The 25,823-nt window shown below is 38.7% G+C and overlaps 1 protein-coding gene across 1 annotated transcript in view; it reads right to left on the bottom strand.

Annotated features, from left to right (window-relative positions):
* Kdm5 (Lysine demethylase 5) overlaps positions 1–25,823 on the bottom strand; it is a 46,720-nt gene that overhangs the window by 4,356 nt on the left and 16,541 nt on the right. Inside the window, exons 7-25 of the mRNA XM_073089986.1 lie at positions 22,896–23,057; positions 22,042–22,158; positions 21,544–21,655; positions 20,990–21,126; positions 20,476–20,582; positions 18,432–18,584; positions 17,643–17,754; positions 17,200–17,394; positions 11,434–11,612; positions 9,543–9,714; positions 8,868–9,066; positions 7,122–7,237; positions 6,366–6,585; positions 5,702–5,916; positions 3,353–3,523; positions 2,516–2,724; positions 1,612–1,733; positions 811–965; positions 101–267 (exon numbers count right to left, since the gene is read on the bottom strand). Of these exons, the coding sequence (XP_072946087.1) occupies positions 101–267; positions 811–965; positions 1,612–1,733; positions 2,516–2,724; positions 3,353–3,523; positions 5,702–5,916; positions 6,366–6,585; positions 7,122–7,237; positions 8,868–9,066; positions 9,543–9,714; positions 11,434–11,612; positions 17,200–17,394; positions 17,643–17,754; positions 18,432–18,584; positions 20,476–20,582; positions 20,990–21,126; positions 21,544–21,655; positions 22,042–22,158; positions 22,896–23,057 (3,020 nt within the window). The remainder of the gene's footprint in view (positions 1–100; positions 268–810; positions 966–1,611; positions 1,734–2,515; positions 2,725–3,352; positions 3,524–5,701; positions 5,917–6,365; positions 6,586–7,121; positions 7,238–8,867; positions 9,067–9,542; positions 9,715–11,433; positions 11,613–17,199; positions 17,395–17,642; positions 17,755–18,431; positions 18,585–20,475; positions 20,583–20,989; positions 21,127–21,543; positions 21,656–22,041; positions 22,159–22,895; positions 23,058–25,823) is intronic.

The raw sequence follows: 25,823 nt of genomic DNA, 5'->3' as shown, positions 1-25,823 counted from the left end.
CTCAAAAAAAAATTGGATAACAAAAATAGATTTTTAATTCTTAATATTTTAAGGCATTATTTTTGAATTATTTCAAATCAACCATATCAAGCAAACTTACCTAGAGCCATGATCTTTTCTCTCGGGTAAGCGTTGCATTGGTAACGTGGCCAGCTGGGGGCTACTTAGTAGGGCTCGGGCGGCGTCCTGCCACGCCATCGCGCGCTCCGTCACACACTGTAGGGCTTCGCCCTCCGCTAGGCGGACGGGTAGTTTTTGTAGCCACACCTGGGGGATAGAATAAATACGTTGTGATTTGCGGTAAATAAAATACAAAGTTTCTATTAATAATTAATCTCTTACAGTCAGTCCGTAATTTTCTGTAAATAAATCTGGTCCAAATTAGAGACTATCATAGTCACATCTGAAATGACAGTATTCAGTCCATCCGATGATAAATGGCTACTGTCGGTAATGGACATCCTTAACTAATCCAAACATCCTTAATTAACCCAAGATGAGAACTCGATGATGAACTCGAGATTAGCTAAAGTCGTCTCAGGGGTAGCCCTGACGACTTACTTGTTCTATTACACCCTTCAAAGCGGGATACAGCAGCGCTTAATACTGTTGTTATTAGATAGAAATTAGTATGGCGGCGGCACCTCCTCGGTCGACCTATCACCCTACACCCTACGAAGGGTTGAAGGTGGAAGGGTCACGCATCAGCAGCACCAGGACGCGGTCCGCGGTCGACCTATCACCTTCCACTTCCACTACAAGGTAGGAGACCTTGCACCCTACAAAGGTTGGAAGGTGGAAGTCACTCACCAGCAGCGCCAGGATGCGGTGCAGGCGCGGGCGGCGGGTGCGCGTGCAGTCGGGGCACAGGAACTTGGGCTCGGCGGCCGGGAACGGCAGCTCCGCCGGCTCCGGCGACGAGCCGCGCTCCGAGCCGCTCTCGCGCAGCCCCGACACGCATGACGCTGGAATTATAACGTTTTTCATGTATAAAAGTAGAAGATTTTTACACTCACAACCCCATATAAGGATTCCATGTGTAGTGGATGCCACAGACATTCGCAAAAACCCAAGACCTAGAACAGATATTTCAATTCATAATTCAAATATCTATCCGACCAGAGTCGAATCGGAAACCCTTTGCACGTTAGATCGCCCCGCAAGCCCGGTCGATAAATCAACGCAAATTCTGTATACGCCGGCCCACGGGTTACGTTTTGTTATGTTGACCTATTTTGCACGACATAAGTACGGGACGTTTAAGAAACAAATTATAAAACGCTACTGCAACATGCCAGGCCATGCTACATTTTATTTTTCGGTCCACTACTTTATTAACATCCTTAAACTTAAGGTTTTAAAAGCTTTATTTCCCATTAATCCATATAAAGTTTTATCAGTTGTTATGAGTAATCAAGTGAAGTTTTAATAACTTTTTAAAGGTTTTAATGGATTGCGAGTTTTTGATGTCTTGACTAAACTTAACCAATATCATTTAAAAAAACGCCCATAATTGATTTAAAGTAGCGGTTAGCCGCATAACAAATACTTTTCTACTTCTACTGTTTTTACTACTCTAGTAATATCATAGTACCTTTTTAGTATACTCACAATGGAACCAGTCCTTGCACAGCTCGCACTGTGACATGACGCCGTACTGTCGCTTCTGGCACACGCAGAACGTCACGCCGCTGCTGGGCGGCGCGCGGACCTCCTTGCGCATGTTGCGAGCTCTGGGAACAAACAATATATTATCAGTTATACAATAACAATATATTATTACTTCTAATATTTAGAAAACAAATAAAAAGGAACATTTTCTTCATATTCAACTGTTTGCAAAGAAAAAAAACGTAACTTAACCTTACCCTTTCATTAATAGATTAATTTGTGCTTAAAATTGTTCTTTAAGTACCGTCATTTTTGTACAATGAAGTGTCGTAGCACCCTGCCCACTCCAAATAACGCCGTGTCCAGGGTGAAAATCAATTTGAAGAGAGTATATGGCCATTTCTAATTATAACTAAACTTAGCTAAACTCTGCCCAATGAAAGGCAGTACACCTTTACCTACTGACATATTGCAACACACGAGGAATCACCATCGCTGGTGTTGAACAGCTCTTGTATTTTACCCCTGCTTTAGCGTTCCGTATCTTGCAAACTGAATAAATCATTTGAATAGCTACTTGAGCTTCTTCTTCTTTATTCTTAAACGCAGTCACGATCTCAGTGGGTCATCAGAGCCAGTAGCGTCATCACTGAAGTGTTTCAACAACGTTCCCGCTTCCAGCGACGCGGTGTCGGCGGTGCGGCCGCGGCAGCGTGTGCCGACGCCTTACCGTTAATGGAACTTAGTTTATTTTGGAACTACCCTAGTGTGTTTTTTATATTTTAACGAGCTTACCCGCGATATCACGATCACTGTATATCTACGGACAGGACCTCTAGTTTTACGTATGTGAACTAAAGTTTGGGACTTTCATCGAACACGATCTATCTACTACAATAGTTACCTGAGCTCCTTAATAGCAGCCAGCTCTCTATGCTCAGCATTCTTAAAGGCCGCTACAATCTCAGTGGGCGTAGCGTCTTCGCTGAAGTGTTTCAACAGCGTGCCCGCCTCCAGCGAGGCGGTGTCGGCGGTGCGGCCGCGGCGGCGGCTGCCCGCGCCGCTGCACTCCGTGCGCGGGGAGAGCGCCTCCAGCAGCGTGTAGGGCCAGTTCTGGGGGAGAGGGTTACATTGTATAATTTAAAAAAAAAGAAAAAAATATATAATATGTAAAATGAAATGTAAATATTTCAACAGTTCTAGGAGTAGATACATTGCATAATTTAAAAAAAGAAAAAAATATATAATATGTAAAATGAAATGTAAATATTATTTAAAGACATTTTTCGAAATGACAATTTTTAATTCCAATTCAACGCTTTAGCTTGGACACAAGCGCTTTCAAACTTGTATAAGTTTTTAGCATGTATAAATATACTCTATCACAAATACTCTATTGAATTTGTTATAGTTAGCCAAGCGTCCGGATACGCTATTGTGTAATGCAAAATATATTTACTAAATGTTAATTGGGCTTTGAGTACTGATTGAAGACAATATTTTCAGTGTTACGCTAAAATTTCACTTATTTTAATTATATACATTCCAAAGCACCTTTTTTACAATAATAGATTTACATATTGTAAATGTAATTATGATTGTCATAAATACAAAATATTTTTTCTAAGACGTCTATGTAAACTACTCTTCATTACAATCTTTCCTTTACTTTAAACAAATTAATAAACATAAAAGAACAAACAAAAGTGTAAAAGTTGACGAAAATAAAAAAAAATCATACCTTTTTTAGAAACATCTCAGCCGCGCCCTTCTTCCACTCCCTAGCGGAGACAAGGGCAGCTGCCAGCTGGTCCTTTTCATAAAGGGCGATGGGTATTTGCGACGCTCGCTTCACCAGCGCCTCAACACTGTGCATGTAAGGGTACAGCTCTTTGGACTGCATGTCTTCTACCTAGGAGCAGAAAGGGGATAATAAGAATATATCTGACAAGTTTGACAAAGATATTGTATATGTCTAGATGAGGTAACGCTGAAGAAAAGACTCACAAGAATGGTTCTTTTGAAGATCGACTCTTTTTGGAAGCGTTTCGGAAAAATTAAGTGTATTTTTTTTAAGAAATCCGACAAATAAAAACTACACCGTAAAGTCTGCTAATAATATTTCAAATATTGCAAAATAAAGTGAGGTACATGATACGTAATTTTGTCTGAATGGTGTCATAGATTATAAAAATAAAACAGAACAGAATGACAGAAACATGACAGAATTTCTCATTATTTTTGAGCAAATCAGATAACCCATCTAGACATATATAATATCTTTGATTGATACCTAAATACATTTTCTCTACGCTACTTGCCTTTTTATTGAAGTCGCTGCCCCCATGGTTTGTTTTGAGAGCAAAAACGAATTTAAAAGAGAACATTTTCTAATTTACTTATCAAGCCCACCCTATGTGGCCAACAGCTCCGTCCCGCGTCACGTGACTACTGTTTAACGAACTAAATAAACACCTAATATCCCATTATTCATACGACAAATCTAAAGACACTATAGTGATTCTAGTATTGTAGAAGTTATACTCCTTTCGGCGTGTTTTGGTGAAACTACAATTTATGTAAGCGCGTGTGTGTAGATGTAACACATATATTTTAAGGAGTGATGACAATAACGCGCAAATGTAACACATAATTGTAATATTTACTTTTGTCTATTGCTCGTTTGCTTTATTTTTTCTTTAAAGGCATTAAAATAAATTATATAAATAGGTTAAATTAAACAATTAAAGAACATTTTTGTGATTTGTTTGTCAAATAATTTTCTTTTTTATTTCATTTAGCTATAGATGCTATCAATAAACAAGTCGTCAATTTTTCTTTATTTTTATTAATCTTTACATTCGAATTTAATTACGCCAAATAAGTACAACTACTACACACTTTTCTTAAATTTGAACTCTTGAATTTAAATTCTTAAACTGAACGCGTATTAGGAGTCTATCTAGCCCTTAAACCGTCGCCGTCTCACCTGCCCACCTCGCGCACAAGAAATCGTCCACCTCCAGTATACACTCACATATCACGCAACGCCTCTACCTCCGGTAGGCTCGTGTGCCGCTCCTCCGGCACCGCGGCGGAGGATTCATAGCGTCCACCTCCAGAATACACTCACATATCCCGTTACCTTAGCGAGCCGGTCCCTAGCGTGCGCAGCGGCGGAGTGCAGCGCGTGGTGCGAGGTCGCGGGGTCATAGCGTCACCTCCAGAATACACTCACATATCCCGTTACCTTAGCGAGCCAGTCCCTAGCGTGCGCGGCGGCGGAGTGCAGCGCGTGGTGCGAGGTCGCGGGGTCATAGCGTCACCTCCAGAATACACTCACATATCCCGTTACCTTAGCGAGCCAGTCCCTAGCGTGCGCGGCGGCGGAGTGCAGCGCGTGGTGCGAGGTCGCGGGGTCATAGCGTCACCTCCAGAATACACTCACATATCCCGTTACCTTAGCGAGCCAGTCCCTAGCGTGCGCGGCGGCGGAGTGCAGCGCGTGGTGCGAGGTCGCGGGGTCATAGCGTCACCTCCAGAATACACTCACATATCCCGTTACCTTAGCGAGCCAGTCCCTAGCGTGCGCGGCGGCGGAGTGCAGCGCGTGGTGCGAGGTCGCGGGGTCATAGCGTCACCTCCAGAATACACTCACATATCCCGTTACCTTAGCGAGCCAGTCCCTAGCGTGCGCGGCGGCGGAGTGCAGCGCGTGGTGCGAGGTCGCGGGGTCATAGCGTCACCTCCAGAATACACTCACATATCCCGTTACCTTAGCGAGCCAGTCCCTAGCGTGTGCGGCGGCGGAGTGCAGCGCGTGGTGCGAGGTCGCGGGGTCATAGCGTCACCTCCAGAATACACTCACATATCCCGTTACCTTAGCGAGCCAGTCCCTAGCGTGTGCGGCGGCGGAGTGCAGCGCGTGGTGCGAGGTCGCGGGGTCATAGCGTCACCTCCAGAATACACTCACATATCCCGTTACCTTAGCGAGCCAGTCCCTAGCGTGTGCGGCGGCGGAGTGCAGCGCGTGGTGCGAGGTCGCGGGGTCATAGCGTCACCTCCAGAATACACTCACATATCCCGTTACCTTAGCGAGCCAGTCCCTAGCGTGCGCGGCGGCGGAGTGCAGCGCGTGGTGCGAGGGCAGCGCCGCCTCGATGTCCTCGCCCTCCGCCAGCAACGCCTCTACCTCCGCCAGGCTCGTGTGCTGCTCCTCTCGCTCGGTGCTGGGGGAGCGGGGTCGCGGGTTCGACGTGTCTATTAGGATCGCGCGCGCTTTACGCTCCCATTCCGCTACTTGACCTGCGATAAACATACATTTTTATTTGCAAGTTTTCGAATCTCTAATGATGTCATATTGTGACGTCACGTATTTACTGAGAATAAATGAGGTCGACATTTTGAAAAATATCCCTATAATCCGGTCAATTTAGCAAGGAATTTCTGCTAAGGCCAACGTCTACATTGACCAAATTTATACTAATCACAACGACACCACACATTGATACACTACTCGTATGTTATATTTTATATTTTTTCTTTTTTCCTTCAAAATGTACACGCATATCATGGATGATACATAGTTGATCATACTTAAAATAACAAAAAAATATATCAAAATACTAAGCTGCAGAGCGAGCGAAAAAACGACACATGCATACACTCCAAAGCAATCTCCTCTGCAGTCGACTAAAATTTATGAATATAAAAATAGACCTACAAAATTGACTCTATTTTTGAAACCAACTCACCCTTAAGTTTATACAGCATAGCTCTCTCCGCCTCCACCTTCCTATGCGGCACGACAGTGGCGGCCTCTTGCAGCAACTTGTCTATAACGTCCGGTGTTAGCGTTGCACAGTCGTCCTTGTGCGTTTCCACTGATTGCAGGAAGCGGGCCTGTTGTAGGCGGGCTTGGAGCGCGGACAGTTGAGGGAGGACGATGCACAGACGAGAGCCTAGATCGACTACCTATTGAACACGTTTTCGATTAGCTTGTGGTAAGTTTTGTGGGTTTTGACGTAAAGCGTTTTGACGTAATGGAATTAAACCGAAAATCAATTTATCCAATTTTTGCCTACCGAATATTGAAAAATGATAATTTCTAAGACGAAAGACGTAAGTAATCTTCAAAAATCAATCTTTGACAAAACATTGAATAGATTAAATAATATAAACGGACGTTTGTTGAATACTATACGTACAAATCTTTCAATGTCAAAAATATCAACCATGATATGAAGAATATATGAATAGTCTTGGTCAGATCCAAACATAAAATATTTTTTATTACCCAAAAATGTAAAATACATTTAATAAATAGCACGACAATAAAAATATTAAATACTTATATAACCAAACATGTAACACATATAATAACTAATTATGTTTTACTTACTGCATCCTAAATACTTGACAGATTTGCATTCGAAAACAAACATTAAAATTCAATGTTCAAAAACTATTAAAATATTCAAAATGGATATAAAAAAATCACAATAACTTACTTCTTCGAGCTCTCGCACAGACGTTGCGTCCGTGTCTTCTAAATCTTTACTCAGTAACTCTGTGGCGCGGTCTTCGAATTCCGCTGTTTGTCGAAGAACTTCCTTTACCGCCGAACCTGTAATATTTAATTTGATTAATGTCTAAAGTCTATTTCAATAATTTATAATGATTCGACCACATTGGTTAGAACCCGTGGAGTATATTTGAATTCGTTCGCTTGCAACACTCTTGTCCGTCTCTCGCCGCTACCAAAGTAGGACTGACTTGAGTTGACCGGAGTGTTGCAATCTTACATTTATTAAAAAAGTCGGGTAGTACAATACATCTTACTCTATAAACACTGGGTAGCAAACCACAAATATTATAGAAGCAGCAAATTGACATTTTGTAATCCCTGTAAGGAATAAGTGGACTGTGGCCCATTGATATAAGTATCATATCCGAATTACCTTTACCTTACTTTACCCATGATGGGTGAAGGTCGTTCCGTATTAGATCATATACAGGGTGAATTTTTCAAACGGGCCTTCAGGGCCAAATTCGAAACCATAAGTATTAGCCAAAAATTTTGAAAGGAGTTACGAGGCCGATTTTGATAAAAACTAAAACTGCATTATTACTTTTTCAAAATAACTTTTTCCCTAGCCGGGAATCGAACGAGTTCATTTTGAAAAAAAATACACCCTCTATTTTATTCCACTATCTGATAGTATTGCTTATAAGGATGAAATTCTGGGAAGTAATGATAAATGAAAAACTAAAGGAAAACCTTCAATTTTAAGAAAATACATATTTTTTCATATTAATTTGGCAGTTAAGTTCCTGCCATTAGTTAATTTAATCATTTGTTTCAAATCATTCGAAAGCGACGTTTTGTTCTCCAAGAATTTATATTTTTATGTTCGACTTAATTAAGGTTAATTTTAGGACCATTATAATAGATTTAACTTGCTATGGACGGAGTTTCGTTTAATACAGATCTAAAGTTGACAATTTGCGAGAATGACTTTATCGAGTCAAATCCATGTGATTACTAAACAAAGAGATATAGAAAATCATATTGACGTTGAAACGAAGTTGTAAATAACAAACAATGAGAATAAACTATTTAATCAGTTATCAATTTTATTAAAAAATAAATACTAAAAACGGCGGTAACTTATTTGCCAACCTATTACTTTCTCATACTAAGCCGTATGTCATGGTCATAACATCGAAGAATTAGTTGATTAACTAACAAATTCTTTAATGGTATGACTTATGTATAGTTCTAAAGAATTATACATAAGTAATTTGTTATGTATAATCCTTAAGGATTAGTATGCCAATGTATGAAAAAATATTTATTTTCTTCAAAATTTTCCTTTTCCTTTAATTTGTCACATAACATTACTTCCCAGAATTTGATCCTCATAAGCGACACTATCAGATAGTGGGATAATATAGAGGGTGTATTTTTTTTCAAAATGAACTCGTTCGATTCCCGGCTAAGGAAAAAGTTATTTTAAAAAAGTAATGATGCAGTTTTAGTTTTTATCAAAATCGGTCTCGTAACTCCTTTCAGCATTTTTCGCTAATCCTTATAGTTTCGGATTTGGCCCTGAAGGCCCATTTTAAAAATTCACCCTGTATGCTATCAGGGCCCTTCCAACAGAGACGCGCGAGCTAGCTTAGCTATAGATGTGTGTCAAATTCATCTTTATTTTCATTCAATGAATTTGAGTGTGTACGTGTGTGTGACTCACCTTCGGGTAGAACACAGGCCAGACCATCGATCTCTGCGGCGAACAGAGTCAGCTCGTGTACGGAGAGGCGGTACTTGGGGTCGTGGTGCCGCGTGCGCGTGCGCATCTTGTTCAGGTCCAGCTGTTGGATAACGGAGGCGCATTTCTCCGCATCTTCTATAGCAGTTTCCAATGCGCGGACCAGCTCTGTTTTGTGCATCTGTTGGTCGGATATTAATTTATTAACTTATTTTGATGTGGTTATGTAGGCGTCAGGTCAATTAAGGTTAACTAAAGGGTATGTAGGCAATAGTGAGGTGTAAAAAGGTCGCAGTTGTGTCATATTGGTATATCATAAACGTCTAATTCGTATATTGTTTAAAATACTACAAGTTCACGCTACGCTGCCTATGTCCATCTTAGCTGCATTGTAACATTTTTTTGTCACAATCGTATTGATATCTGGACATTATTTTTTTTATTTTTGTATTTAATACAAATATTTTTTTATAAAAAAGTATTTTTTATTATCTGTGACGAAATGTTTTTAATTAATGATCAAGACTTTTTTCAATTATTTTTCTAAAAGTTTTGTAATCATTAAATTCTAATTAAAATTACATTCGTGACATAGTCCTTACTAAGTTTACAATGTTAGTATATATTTTATTTAATATCCGATAGTTTTTGACTTACCTTAAGATCATGGGCCTTCTTCAAGTGCGCCCTAAGACCATCCAGATCGCAGGTCTTAGGCGTGTCGGGGTCTAGGGCGTTCTGCACCGCCTCCGCCCACTCGCGGAATTGTTCAGACTTGCGTTTCAGCTGGTCTAACATCGCCGGTAGCTCGTCTAGCGTGTAACGATATCTGGAGATAGATATTATGATATTATTTTTATGGTTAGATATTGAAGGATAGATAACGTTTGTACACCTAGTAAGTGACAAATGTACCAGAAAGGTATTTAGCGCTATGGTCATTTCTATCAAAGTCCGAAATATAAAATAAATAAATGATGATAATGAACGAATGGAATAGATTTTGGACAAAAAATATTTTAATTTGTAGGCATAGACTAATATTAAATGTAGTTGACAGGTTACTACAGTGTATTTTTCTATTATTTTATAATACAACATAATATTTTCTTAACTTTTGTTGTTCGTTTAAGAAACCACCCTTTTTTTGCGTTCCATTAACGACTAAGTAAAGTCCGCTTTGAATATAGAAACGCGTAGCGCCGCAACAGCAAATTATAGATATCAGCGGAATGTAGACAGCGCGGGATCCCCTCCGGCACCCTCCGCTGCCCGCTATCGCCCGCGGGGACAGATGCGTTAGTGTACCCTTACGTTGCTACGGAGTATATGTTTGTAGTTGGTGTGAAGGTGGTATAACCCTTTGTGATTCGACTCCGGCGGCACCACCGACACACCTATTTCTACCTAATAACAGCAGTGTTAGGCGCTGCTGTGTTCCGGTTTGAAGGGTGTGGTAAGGGAGACAGACTTTTCTGAGGCGTTCCAGCTTAGTCCTCAGGGGTAGCGGCGCATCTGTGGGCGACCTCAGGTAGGAATATCTTATCCTATCTGGGGTTGATTCCAGATGTCCATGGGCGGCAGTAGCCACTAACCGTCAGGTGGACTGCATGCTCGTCTGCTACTCCTGTATTATAAAAAAAAAAGTTGTCTTCGACCGCTTTAGTAAGGACACTATCAGCGAGGCAAGTCCACCGTCCACACATACCGCAGCTTGTGCCTGGCGGGCGCGCACGCGCACAGCTCGTGCGAGTGTCGCAGGCAGGCGACGTGCGGCGTGCACGCGCACGTGACGCACGACAGGAAGCACGTGGTCTTGCACAGCTGGCACTGCCGCGAGTGTCCGGCAGCAGCTCGCACGACAGGTAACACATACCGCAGCTTGTGCCTGGCGGGCGCGCACGCGCACAGCTCGTGCGAGTGTCGCAGGCAGGCGACGTGCGGCGTGCACGCGCACGTGACGCACGACAGGAAGCACGTGGTCTTGCACAGCTGGCACTGCCGCGAGTGTCCGGCAGCAGCTCGCACGACAGGTAACACATACCGCAGCTTGTGCCTGGCGGGCGCGCACGCGCACAGCTCGTGCGAGTGTCGCAGGCAGGCGACGTGCGGCGTGCACGCGCACGTGACGCACGACAGGAAGCACGTGGTCTTGCACAGCTGGCACTGCCGCGAGTGTCCGGCAGCAGCTCGCACGACAGGTAACACATACCGCAGCTTGTGCCTGGCGGGCGCGCACGCGCACAGCTCGTGCGAGTGTCGCAGGCAGGCGACGTGCGGCGTGCACGCGCACGTGACGCACGACAGGAAGCACGTGGTCTTGCACAGCTGGCACTGCCGCGAGTGTCCGGCAGCAGCTCGCACGACAGGTAACACATACCGCAGCTTGTGCCTGGCGGGCGCGCACGCGCACAGCTCGTGCGAGTGTCGCAGGCAGGCGACGTGCGGCGTGCACGCGCACGTGACGCACGACAGGAAGCACGTGGTCTTGCACAGCTGGCACTGCCGCGAGTGTCCGGCAGCAGCTCGCACGACAGGTAACACATACCGCAGCTTGTGCCTGGCGGGCGCGCACGCGCACAGCTCGTGCGAGTGTCGCAGGCAGGCGACGTGCGGCGTGCACGCGCACGTGACGCACGACAGGAAGCACGTGGTCTTGCACAGCTGGCACTGCCGCGAGTCGTCCGGCAGCAGCTCGAACGCCTCGCGCTCCGCCTCCGTCACGCCCTAAAGAATGTAACACATATTTTTTTATAATGGATTGTAACACATATTATTGTACAATCAAACAAACTTACCAAGTGTAGTTCGATTGAAATTATGCTCCTAGTTGTCTCGTCCGAAGATGATCATAGAATACTGACTGTTAGTTAGCTCCCTAGCACTTACTAACGCCACATAAGTTTAAATAATCTTTCTGAAAATAAAAATTATGTATAATCTGTACCTCGTTGTCTGTCACGCGCTGTCATTACGTCGAGCTGTCATTCAATTTAAAGTTGTAAATATATTTTAGTATAGGAGTAGCATACAAGTATGCCGTCCACCGGATGTCAAGTGGCTACTGCCGCCCGTGGACATCTGTTACTACACTTAATTGATTCTACAACTTTCGGGAGCAGGTGTAATACCTGCAGGGGAGGGTGGGACTGATCATCTTCGGACGAGACAACTAGGAGCATAATTTCAATCGAACTACACTTGGTAAGTTTGTTTGATTGTACAATTATGCCCTAGTTGTCTCGTCCTCGATGATCATAGAATACTGACTGTTAGATGTTCAAAGACCTGTTGTAGAATCAATACGGACAAACATCACACAGCTATGAAATAAATACGCCACGCAGGTGCTGACCTGTGTGGTGAAACGGTCGCTGTACCGGTCGGAAACGCAGTGTTCAATTAGGAAACATCCTGAAAATCAAATAATAAATTCTGTTTCAACTCCGCGCTTCCATTAATTCTTCCCTGTGTGTGTTTATGACTTCTTTACTTAAAAAAAGAACCAATTATAATGAGAGAATGTAGCATAATTCAGCATCTTATACATTCAATACAAAAAAAAAAACACAGTACTTATAAAATAAATATTTTTCGACTTGGCGGTGGCACTGCCGTGGCCCCAGAAGTCTTATCTATTACATAAGTATATATAATAAATGATAATATGTAACAACACTTATTGCATAACTTTTGATTGCATAGATGAGGCAATCTATAGCACAGTGTACTAAATGATACCACCAAAACGGTTCAAATGGACCAAATGTGGTTCCTTATGAAACATAAATAAAATATTTAAAATATTATTATATGATTTTTTTCTTTTTTTTTTACAGAGTCCAAACTTCTCAAGTTTCATAATTTTATGTATAGTTATCATTTATATTAACTTGATTGGTAATAGTGGAGGCTAAAGTATGTAATATTTTGTCTCGAACTAAAATAAATATAGTAATCATTTATATTTTCTCTGCATTTCAAATGTTTATTGCTGCAGTAAGAAGGCTATCCACATATAGGTACTATTAAAATAATAATAATAATACTGTAAAGTATCACTTGTTAACATTTGTTCCCAATTTTGAATACAAAAACGTCTATCAGGAATGCTCCCTGTTACCATTTTTCTTTTTTTTTTTTTTTTATATTAATGTAATGTTCCACATATATATACTTGTATCACACGTATGTGAATTTCTCATTTGTTCTCAAGACGGAGTTATTTGAACGCACGCGGGATATCGGTGCGCTGGATCCTTTAGCGATTTGACACTGTGGGATTCAGCACAATTACCCATGGCGTTTTACAAATATAAATTTATATATTTATTTATTATGTACTACCTCTATATATATAATATGTATGTATATATTTATGTACATATATTTGCATAAATTGTAATTATAATTAAATATAATTTGTAACTGTCGAATTAATATAAACATTGTATATATTAATTAAGTGATATATATAATAATATATATCACGAAAAAATCACTGTGAACTCATCTTATGCTCAGCTGTATGAATAAATATGTAATTATTTTGAGGGATATAATTGGTTAAGACTCCAATAATATTTTAATCAAGGTAAACAAAGGTTGGATATCTGATAGGTTACCCTGAATTCCAGTTTCTTTATTCTTTTGATTTTGTCCTATAAAAATATGGAGACATAGAAGATAATATTTCAATGTTGTAAATATTATTGTGTATACTTTTGAAACTAAATATTTTATTTCATTCCCATTCTGTATGACCTAAGTAGTTCCTTGATATAAAATTTATGAATGAATTTATATAATTCAAAAATGCCTTGCTTTTTTCACCAAATTTACTTAATATAATCCTTAAGATTATGCAAGTGTAGGTGCTGTATACTAATAAAGCATTTTATCCACTAATTGCTGTGGCATATTATTAAAGTCATCTTAACAAAGGATTTCAAAAAGAAAGTAAATTTATTTAATTTATTGATATATATATAATACAATATATATTTAAAGATAGCAATTATATGGACTGAATTTCAAGGAACTTACGTTTCCTTTAAATGAATAATTTTATTTATTTTTGTTGACACATAATTGTCAAGTATGAAATACCAGGCTATGATATTTATATTCATAAAGGTACATAACAAGTGTATATATGCTATACAAAGTCAGCCAATAATAATAAATAAGCAATAAACTCTTATAAAAAACTGAACAAATTTTTATATCAACAAACAAAATTTATATCAAATGATGTTCTTATTACTTACTTACTAGGCAACATGTCACTCCTTCAATAACACATAGCTAGGTTTATTACTTGGCAAAAATAGCCTTAGGTAACAGTTTTGTATACAAAATATATTATCACATAGTACAATATCATGTAAGTCTATGCTAATTAAAATTATTTATTGAGCAGGTGGCCTATGTTAAAATTTGTTATGTTCAAATATTGAAATAAAATTAGTTTCTTTCTTAAATTTAATATGCGTATGCATTGTATTACCATGTTGCTGTTAAGCTAAGGAAACAAATTGTAAAGGAATAGAATGGTTGACTTGTGTTTTTTCCTTAAATATTGTTACTTGTACATTGTTACCGAATGAATGTTATCTATTATTTCCATTTCTCATTTTAGAGGGAAAATATATTCATTCATAGGTCAGCATAATTAAGATGGTAATCATGCCATCAATGGTATGAATCAAATTTGATATTTATACATACCAGTCTTGTACAGTTGAGTACGGTTAAGCATTGAGTAACTCCGGAATGGATGCCTGTCTTCCTTCCTGTGTTGAGTTGCAGGTTGGTTCAATCTCTTTCTTGCCATCGTCTGGACACTTGTATAGAGAGGTCCCCACTAGTTTAAAGAACTGGGTTAATTTTAGTTTTTGGTATTTGCTGTACAATTATTAAGTCTTCATGTTTGATGTAAGTCATCATAATATTAAAAAGTCGTCTGCTTCTCTAATAGGAGAAAAAACACCTCTGAAACATAAATTTTTTAGAGATATAGGAAACCATATTTTATTTGTGGTCATGGTTACCTAAGGTACAGTATAGGTACTGTATAAGATACAGTATAAGTACTTTGCAGCAACATTATATCTGTGATGATATAATGTAAGATTTTGTTACCGTTGTGAACAACTGCAATGGATTACACCCCGGGATATTACCCACTTGTTTGTTAATCAATAATGAATGAGTCTCGTTTCATTATGGATTCAATAACCCACCATCATCACAGAATTGAGCTTTGAAAACTATATCTATTTTTTTTTTTTTTTTTTCAAATGTGAGTGTTTCCCCAAATACTCTAAGTTATTCACCAAACGTTCGGTCACAATTCTTCTTCACAAATCTTCTATCCCAATTTCTATCCCACTACTGGGTACAGGTCTCTCCTCAGACTGAGAGAGTTCTTGCATAGTCCATGATAAAATAAATCCTATGTGCCTTATTCACAATCTGATTAGCAATATTTTTGTCAATAATTAAATTGCTTCATGAATAAGTTTAATTTTAGACGGGCTATAAATTTCATGTCGTTTCCAAGTATTTCAGGTATAAATAAATATTTGTTATGATAATGTTAATACTTTATCATTATAAATTGTTCACTTGAAATTAATGTTATAAGTAAGTTATCAGGGCTTTTCATTAGCCTAATCAGTAACCGTTCTTTATTTATTGTTGGTAAGATTAATCTCCCCTGCAATTCTTATAGAAACATGCTTCAAGTGCTCATACCAGCTGGATCTTGGAAAGACACATAGTGGTCCTATATGGAATATTAACCACTGTTTACAATGAACAGTTATTAACTGTCATTTATTACATTGCTCTTTAGAACTAAACAATATCACAATAGTTGCAATAAATGTATGACCATGATATTCCTTGCGAATATCCATGGCAGCTTAAGCAAGTTTGACCATGATATTCCTTCTGAATATATGGCAGCTTAAGAAATGATCAGAGAAAAAACAAAGATCAGATAGGTCGGCTTTTGAGTTTTCAAATGTTTTGACACCGCCTCACCCCACAGGTGGGCCTGAGTGTCTATCAAATGGTATATAAAGCCCATTCATTTGTTTTGAAATATTTCAATGCCGCCTTACCCATCTGCTGGGCATAAATGTCCATTATCTGGGACTTGGTACATCTCTGAGCTCCGAGATGTACCGACACGGTCACACGGTCACACAATGAAGGTGAGCCTAAGTATCCATCAGATATGTTTCAAACCCTTTTTATGAAATCTTTTGACGTTGCCTTAACGTCCATCTGATGATTTTGAAGGACCGTCTTTGAGTTTTGAGATGTTTCAACACCGCCTCATCCCGCAGATGGGCCTGAGTGTCCATAACAAAACACAGAATTGGCGGGAACATAATAAATAAAATAAACTTACCAATACATTCCGGAACGAACTTGTCGTTGTCGAACTCGCACAAACATTGCCCGTATATCCGCTCCGTCCGTATATCCATTGAAAATTCTTCTTGTTTGGTCTCCAATCGTCATTTTTTAACATAACACTATATACATTATACATAAAATAACATATTTTATATATTATTGCGGTGACAAACATGTGGCGTCGTTAAGCGACATAGAAAACGAATGACAGCTCGACGTAATGACAGCGCGTGACAGACAACGAGGTACAGATTATACATAATTTTTATTTTCAGAAAGATTATTTAAACTTATGTGGCGTTAGTAAGTGCTAGGGAGCTAACTAACAGTCAGTATTCTATGATCATCGAGGACGAGACAACTAGGGCATAATTTAAAAATATATTAAATGTTATTAAAAATAAAAGAACAAAATATCGTTACACATATTATTTAAAAATATTCCATACGACGAAAAATCAAGTAGGTCGTATCAAACAAACGATTGACAAAGAAATGTAAAGAATTAAATAAAAATAATTATTTCTCGACGCAAACAATCAATAAAAGGAATCATTAGGGTAAAAATTGTGAAAAAACGAAAAAAAATGGGAGAATTCTCATATATTTTTGTATCTGCAAAATTATTAGGCAAACATAACCTACACAAAACTCTTCTCCAATAGTATAATTCCAATTTTTTATAGGAAATTTTTTTCAACAATTTTCGTAACTAGTAACTTAGAAATTCCTAAATTACCACTGGCAAATCATACAAATTTAAATCTTTAGATAAGATTATGGATATAATCTAAGAGATGATGGCGGTGATGCTCAGCGAGTCCGCCTCGAGCGCCATCTGGCACACGAGCCGCTCTAGCGTAGCGTTACCACGGGAACTCACCCAGTCCAGCAGCGCTTTCCTCAGCTTCCTCTCCTCGTGCAGCATGGCCCGCATGTCCCGGTACGCCGCGAGCGCGACGGTGAGGCTCAGCGAGTCCGCCTTGAGCGCCATCTTGCACACGAGCTCGTCGTGCGAGAACACGCAGTAACGCCGCAACGTTGAATAGTGGGCGATGCACTCGCGGCCCATTTTTAACTGTGAACGAGCGTTCCGTTTAGAAGATTGTATGGCTTTAGAGGCTTATTGATTGAAATGGTGAATGAATCCATTAAATATTTGGATCTTAATTAAATTAATACAAATTATAAATACAAGACTTATATGATAAACTGCCGCAATTTTTCTGGTTACCTGGTGGAGAATAACATCAGATTTGAAGATTGATGAAATTTTTTTTTTTTTTTTATGTAATGTATGATTTATAATTAATATGAAGGTCTCACCCAATCGGCAGGTGTAAAGTTGACAGCCTCAGCGAAGTTGTAACCCTGGTTGAAGCCGGCGTGGTAGGCGCGCGGGAAAGTTATCACGAATTCGCCAGCATGTTGGTCCGTCCTGTTACAATATAAATAATCTTACTATATCATAACAAAGTTCTTTGCATGAGGCATAAGATGAAAATTTTTAGCATATGCACGTTGAATTGTCTCAAATTTCAGGCTGCTAATTTACCGCTAGAGACACCATCTATGTATTGAATATATTAAACTCAAAAATGAAAAGTGGACACTATAAAAAGTAAATAGTAGTTTTCTAGTAATTTCACATTTTGTTTATGTCCAATTTTAAAACAGTAGGTCACCCAAAATCTGTCTTTGGCAGGATTGGCATTCCTATCGCTGAGGGTATGTAAAAGGCCAAAATACATAATAATGCCTAAATTCTCACACTCCTTTAAAACACAGCATCAAATATTCAAAACAGGAATAAACTTATTGGTTGCATCATTAGTCAGATGTGTTGAGTTTTACGCCTGAAACACTTACTGCAACTGTGGCGTCGACCTGCTATTCGTCAAGTGCCATCACTTGGCGCCATCGCCACGAGTATGCTGAACCACGCTATCGAAGATTTCTAAACCCCTTATACCTATACTTATAACTCTGAACTGAGACTGTCGGAGAACGGTTGCTCCCCAAGCATGATCACCTAGACCAGCGGGAGATCTCCCTTTGCCAAACAACAATCTTCATCACTACTTCAGTATCCAACAACAAGATATCTCCACAAACCTGTAGACAGGCACCCCGGCCTTCATCAGCACGTTGGGGTTCATGATGGTGACCAGCTGGTGCAGTAAGTCAGGTTGCAGTTGAAACAGTTCAGGCGCCTCCGCCTTCATCGCCGCTTCGAACTGCTCCGCTTTCGAACTTGGGACGCCGTACCTGCGTGGAAAGTGTGTTAAATCTTGATATATATATTTCTTATGTGCGTGTGACGTTTAGGAGGAGTTCAGTGACAACTGAACTCCTCCTAAACGACTGGACTGATTTTGATGAAATTTGTTGTGTGTGTTCCAGGGGACTTGAGAATGGTTTAGGTTCACAATTTAGTCCGTAGGAAAAGGTTTTTTTTAATTAATTTTTAATTCGTAAGTAAGTTGTTGTCCAAGAGCCCACGAGGGTTTGGGAGTTGGTAAGACCAATTTTCGACAGATGGCACCACTGTCATGCCAATGCAGGAACAAATTTTCCGTTTCATGTATGTCATATTATTTCTTTAAAATGCTGGCGAAGCCGCGGGCACCACTAGTATATTAATAAGACTATATGTTGTAAAAAGTATCATCCCATTACTAGATATAAGAAAAGTTCGTGAACTATCGTTTTATATATAAATTAATACCAATTATTCATAAAAATGTAATCAATCAGCCAATCAGAGATCGTAATTTCACAATGTTTAATAGAAAGTCGGAAACTATTGTTTTATTAGTTAAATTGTGAAGTTTCAAACAAGCGTGTAGTCTACCTGATATTAAATGGTTATTCCCGTATGGCAATTTGTAGCCAACTCTCCACTGAACATGGGTTCTAGCTGAAAGCGATCACAGATGGATTGTTACTAAGGACTAAGATGGCTGGCCTCATATGTAAATCAGCCAAACCCTTCCACCGAAAGCAGAACTGTTTCGCACTAAAAATCGGTGTGACGGTGGTACGTTTTCGGTCGAATCCTGTAAGTTCTATTTATCAAACCTCTTAGTTCTAAAACAGGAAATTTGTTTACTCTCCTTTTTGCTAGCATAACCAGTAAATCCTAATGTAGGACTCACTCAACCAGTAAATCTTATACTCCACAGTTTAATTTTTTTTTTTAAGTTTAATTGCTTTATTTTATTAGCTTTATTCAACACATTCTTCATAGAATGATATTTATTTTTAGTCCGCAATCACAATACTTAGTTCATCATTAACATATGACCTTACCCTTGAATAACAATTAATAAGTTATCAGCATATCACGTTACGATCAGCTGATAACGTCCATGAAGAATCATACAAGGCCGCAATTTTTGATAACGATCGAACGTGCGAATGGATCATTGACTTTCGCTCGCCTGTGTCTTTGATAAAAACCAAATATGGTTATTAAATTGATAAAACATATCAACACCGGAAAACTAGCTATTATTTTGACGTTTGTGCTTTTATTACTATGAAAGGATAACATCAAAAAGATAATAGTAATTATTATATTATAAAAACAAAAACCTACTACTTAAAAAGCAATTAAATCTATGTTACTCCCACATTTTAGGAGTCCAACGATATTTCATATTAAAATATAATATTCAACAAGTCATTTGGGCTGTCGGGTGTGCCAAGGAATGTAACATACATACACTCAAAAAACCATTACAAATCGAGTAAAAAACCAATCCAGATACATAACAGCTAGATTATTTTTTTAATATTTCTATCTAATATATAAAATTCTCGTGTCACAGTTTTCGTTGCCATACTCCTCCGAAACGGCTTGACCGATTTTGATGTAATTTTTTGTGCTTATCCGGTATCTATGAGAATCGGCCAACATCTATTTTTCATCCCCCTAAATGTTAGGGGTAGTACAACCCTAATTTTTTTTTTTACTTATATGGCAATACAACGTTTGCTGGGTCAGCAAGTTACATATAATTTAGAAAGCACACAACCTTAATGGTAATGTCAATATTGTCAAAAATACATAAAAATAGGTAGAAATATAATATATACAGCCAAAAACATTTGCCTATGTCGGAAGTGGTCAGGTAAAAAAAATTGCAAAACTCACCAAGTCTTGGGCTCGCCCCAATGCAAGTAATTGATAGAGTACGACCAGTGGTCCTCGTTGTGCCAGCAGAACGTCGCGAAGCACATGCCTACGTACAACCACGGCACCTGTGCACAAGCACAAACATAATTATTATATTATTGCAACACATTTCCATACATCATTGGTGCTTTACTATTTTATTAATTCAAGCCTTTCCACAAAACTTCAATTAATTTTAGTGTGTCAGAGTACATTGTTTTTATTTTTACATTTTTGTGCTTAAAGTCCACACGATACAAAACCCTGCATCACAACATGACTCCACAATTATTATGGAGCAATAGGATTTAAGTATTTTACACATATTAGCAGATATACCGTGCGTATTCTTACCACTTCTTAATTACCATTTTACTATCTTAACATTTGCATGTGTTTTCAAATATATAAAACTAGTACATTTTGATTTTGTAAAAACTTACTAAATGAGCACTAAGTTACATTTAAGACAACTTATTAAATATGTACATACCTTCATGCCAGATATGTCAGCGTTGATATGTCCCAAAACGGAACCTTCCAGGACGGGTAGGTTGTTTAAATTCCAACTGGATTCCGCATACTGCTGCTCCCCGGGATATAGATGAGCGCTGGACTTGGTTGGGAAACCTGGATGAACATAAATAATAATACTGTTAATGAAGTAAATAACTACTTACATTTATCACTCAATATAAAATTCAATCATCATAACATATTCTATGAAGTCTAATCAAGATACATTTAATTAAATAAATACTGAGAAAACCTATTTATGTATGTATGTTTTGTTATATATGACGATTGACATGCGTCTAAGTAACACATGCCATATAAATTCACTCTCGGCATTACCTGCCTTTAGTAACTTATACCCGTTTTAGATTTAAAAAGAAATATATTTCTTTGTACAAAACGATTTGCTGAGAAACATTTTAAAATCGTATATCTTGGTACTGTTAACTCGAACATATTTTACAAATTTAGTCACGCACTAATGTAAGTAATAAATCTATAAATGTTAAACATTTAACACTTAATACTTACCTGAGCCGTGGTCCATAGAGTGCAAATCGGCACCGTACTCCACTGTAACGTCTTCATCTATTGAGGACACGACGCGCCAGAACTCTTTCTCCACTGTTGATGTTGGCACCATCTGATGGAATCAATTAATAATAAATATGTACTTGTGTACATTGCACTGGATGCAAACCCTTATTCAATATACCACGAGGCATAATTAATGATCTGAGATACTTACACAAAATACTTACAAGATTTAAGAGGGTGGGGGGCGGGGGATGGCTAAAGAGCTCAAGGCACCCAAATCTAAAATCATATACTTAAGTCGATCTGCGACTAGGTCGTATTTTTCGTCAACAAATTCTTTAATTTCTGCAGGTTCAACCCGCTCACACCAACATAGACCTGTCCCTAGATGCACCGCAATTACAAGATATGTCTATAAAATCGAATACTGATATCTATGTGTGGGATAATTAACTGGACTTTGTATCTGCTAAAATATAATGTATAACTCACATGGACAGGCATATTGAAGTAATCCGATTTGAACTGGTCGGCCATCTCGCCGAACTGTTGCAACGTGTATTCGCGCGACGCCTGCTCGAAGCCGAATGCCTCCGCCGGCTTTGATACCTGAATACATAAGATACAAATTAATATACACCAATAAGGCTGAATCCTTCAAATTTTGAGAATAGAACACTGCCCAGCTGTGGGACAGTAATGGATTGGGCATATACGTTGATAAATAAGTCAGTGGTCAAGTAAAGAGGAATACAAAAACAAAACTTAATATTATTCTATTATTCTTTGTGTGACTTTATTTTAGCTTATTGTTAAAGCCACACAAGACAAAATACTACATCCGCTCGGGTCGACGGTCGCACATCGACTGACTGACACCCGGCACTCACCTAATGACAGTAATAACGTAAGCGACAAATACCCACCTACCCAGACATTGTTCGCCAAATATCTACCCCTGACATTACATTATCCAACACCAACTCATGAGTATATACAATTTGATAACTCAATACAGTATTTTCACGCTAAGCGATCTTAGCGATTAACCGTCGTAGAGTCAACTTACCCTGATGATGCTCCGTTTTGGAGCGAAACACGTGTTGGTGGTGGTATGTATGGTGGTGTATATTTTTAATTTTTGCATCTGCATGCATCCTTTGAGGGAGGGAGGGTGGTACATACTGCATAGTTTAAAATATATACCATCATTCATATTTGTAGCGGATTATTGCGAAGTAGTTTTAATCTTAACTTAATAGCATGGATTTCCGCAAAGTAACGCCTGATACAATTAACTATCAATACAGTATTTTCATTGTAATCTTAATGCTTCATTTAGTTACCTCCTCGGCGAGGCACACGGGGCACCTCCAGTCGCCCTTGGGCACGTCCGCCAGCGGGGGCACGAGGCAGAACGTGTGGTAGGAGTCGTCGCAGCCGTCGCACAGCAGCATCTGCTCCTCGATGTCCCCGCGACCGCACACGTGGCACATGTACTTCGCGAGCTGAGGGGGTGAGCGGGGGTTAGAGGGGGTGTGTGGTGGGGGCGGTTCGTGGGCTTACGGACGGTTCGTCGTGGTAAAATCGGGCTGTTTAGGTCGCTAAGAGTGCTATGCTGCTTACTTCATTTTGCGTCCATTGGTCGTGACGTCACAAAAGTGTATCATTATCGTATTAAAACACACAATTTTATTATTTATACTTTGAACCTTCCTTTAATAAAGTAAGCAATTTAGCTCTATAGCTTCTATATCTAACGCCTATCAATCATAATTTATTTCATTGAAATGTACATCAATTAATATTACAGTTAAGCCTATGTTAAATTCCGTAACCAAATAAATATTTAATGGTATAAGGTGCTAAAATGCTTCGCAATCATTTCTTGTAAAAAATATTTTATGTGCGAAGGTATATCACAAGTTAAGATGTTTTAACATTAGTTAACATAAAGCTGATGTCTATAATCCACGAATCATTTCTGAACATTAAGAGCCCCGCAAACTACAATCTTTTGGGAGTGGGTGAAAATTTGATTGGGCCTATATAGGCATGAGGAAGTATCGGTATTGGCCAATTTTCATACCGATTAAAGGACCATCAGACTATCACTCAATAAAAGTCTGTAGTTTGCGGAGTCTCTTAAATACTAACCAATTTATATGGTGTTAAACGAAATAGTTAATGTACAATAAGAATGTTATATAATTATATATCTCGTACAGTCCAAGCTATGTAAACTTGCTGTAACGAGACCAAACTCAATTGTATAAATGAACCGCCATAACCCCAGTACCGCTTGTAACATCCACGCGAAGGCATCGAAGCGTCGCTAGACACAACCATGCTCACAGAAATCAAAATAAAAACAAACAAAATATACACAGTGAAGAAAACTAAACATAAATAACGAAACACATCGAGAAGACGGACATGTGTACATATATTTGAATACCAATCGTGCATTTTGTATTGTACAAGTAGCTAATGAGCTGTTCACTTGATGGTATGTGGTAACTGCCGATTATGGACATCTTTAATCAACTCCAGATAGCATCTAAGTCCCACATAAGCTTGGCTACAGATGTTGCTATATCTGAAGACTAACGCCCATTATTAAAACTCAATCTATCCAAATTATACCAACCAAAAATCGAAATTTGACAATTCCTATAATGAAGTAATTATCAAAATATCCAGACTTTAGGTAGGCAAAATATTAAATGGATTGATTATTTACGGGCGTAAATCAGAGCACTTCATAGTTTATTATCCATAAGAATGAAATAGCAAACGAGAGTACAGTCCACCTGATGGTAAGTGGTCGCTGCAGCCCATGAACATGTGTAACCAACTCCATATATAACAGAGATTCTTCTTGAAGCTGATCACAGATGCCTTGCCACTCCTGAGGACCGAGATCGCCTCATAAGTCAGCCAAAACATACACGCGTACACGCGCAATTCGCACTACATTTACAAATATTACAGCTTTTTTAAGTACAATCAGTGCATTCCGTACCTAATTAGGACAGGTTGAAGGAAAGAAAAAAAATAAAAGGTGACCTAAGGACAGAAAATATTAATAAAATTATATGTACCCTTTTAACGACGCATGTTCTTTTTGGTCGCTTCGACTGAAACATTTTATGGTCATTTCGTACATAGACAATAGAACAACCCATAGAGTGTAGCCAAAATACTTGAGCATACAAAATACATATTTGTAGACACACGTTCGCCATATATCGTGTCTATTTTGTAAATACATGTTCGCCCCATTTTTTTGTGTGAAAAAAATCTTGTAACATTTAAGAAAAAAACATGTTCAGATAGATTTTTAATATCATAAACAAAATATGTAGTAAATATTAATTTATTAGCTTAAAAATGGTACACTGTTGTTAACTGTGTTACCAAAGAATGTATGGTAGTTCCCATAAAATAAATTTGTCATTACGTTAATCTGTCCATTACACAATTAGGTATGTTTACTAATTGGGTGTGGCTACACATTTAGGGCCAGCACGAACGTCGATCGTTATCGTTACGTTTTATTGCGTAAAGTAATGGTCGCGGCGAGGTGATTATTCTTCGTCGTAGTTCATGAATGACTTTAGACGAAACGAATGTCGATGGCTAGCTTGAAGGCTTCTTCGACAGCTTGCACGAAGACTGCTTTGGTGTCCAACTCGAAGACTGGTACAGTGGCTCGCATATAATCGGTCTATGTCGAAGACCGATCAACACCCATCTCGGCGATAATAATCGATGATTCACACATGTACGTATCCCTCCTTCACTACTACTATAGTCTGTTTCATAATTAGGTGTTGACCTATCAAGAAAATACGTTTCAACAATAATATATACGTTTAATAAATAATAAATAAATACGTTAAATAATAAATAAATACGTTAAATAATAAATAAATACGTTTCGTACAAATGGTAGTTTCTTATTTTTGACAATATTAAATTAATACAATAATAAAATAATAATCTAAATAAATTAAGATCAATTCACATTTTCTAATATTTATATTACCTCAATTTCGTTCCATACAGCAATAATAATAAAAACAAGGTTTATGGTAGAAAATTAAAATGTGATTATGGTAACACAATCGGAACCCAAAACATTTATTGTGCCGTCATTTTTAAGTTTCGTAGCTTATGTTATTCATTTTCGTGATTTTAATCGAACTCGAATGTATTATCGTTTTCATAGCGCGTTTGTTAAATTGTGAATAATTGTAAAGTTTTCGTTT

Source organism: Epargyreus clarus, unplaced genomic scaffold, assembly GCF_041222505.1.
Source record: "Epargyreus clarus isolate Ecla_fem2 unplaced genomic scaffold, WU_Ecla_fem_2.2 ptg000031l, whole genome shotgun sequence".
Lineage (NCBI taxonomy): Eukaryota > Metazoa > Arthropoda > Insecta > Lepidoptera > Hesperiidae > Epargyreus > Epargyreus clarus.
Note: the sequence above shows the minus strand (reverse complement) of the source record. Positions and strands in the feature narration are given on the sequence as shown.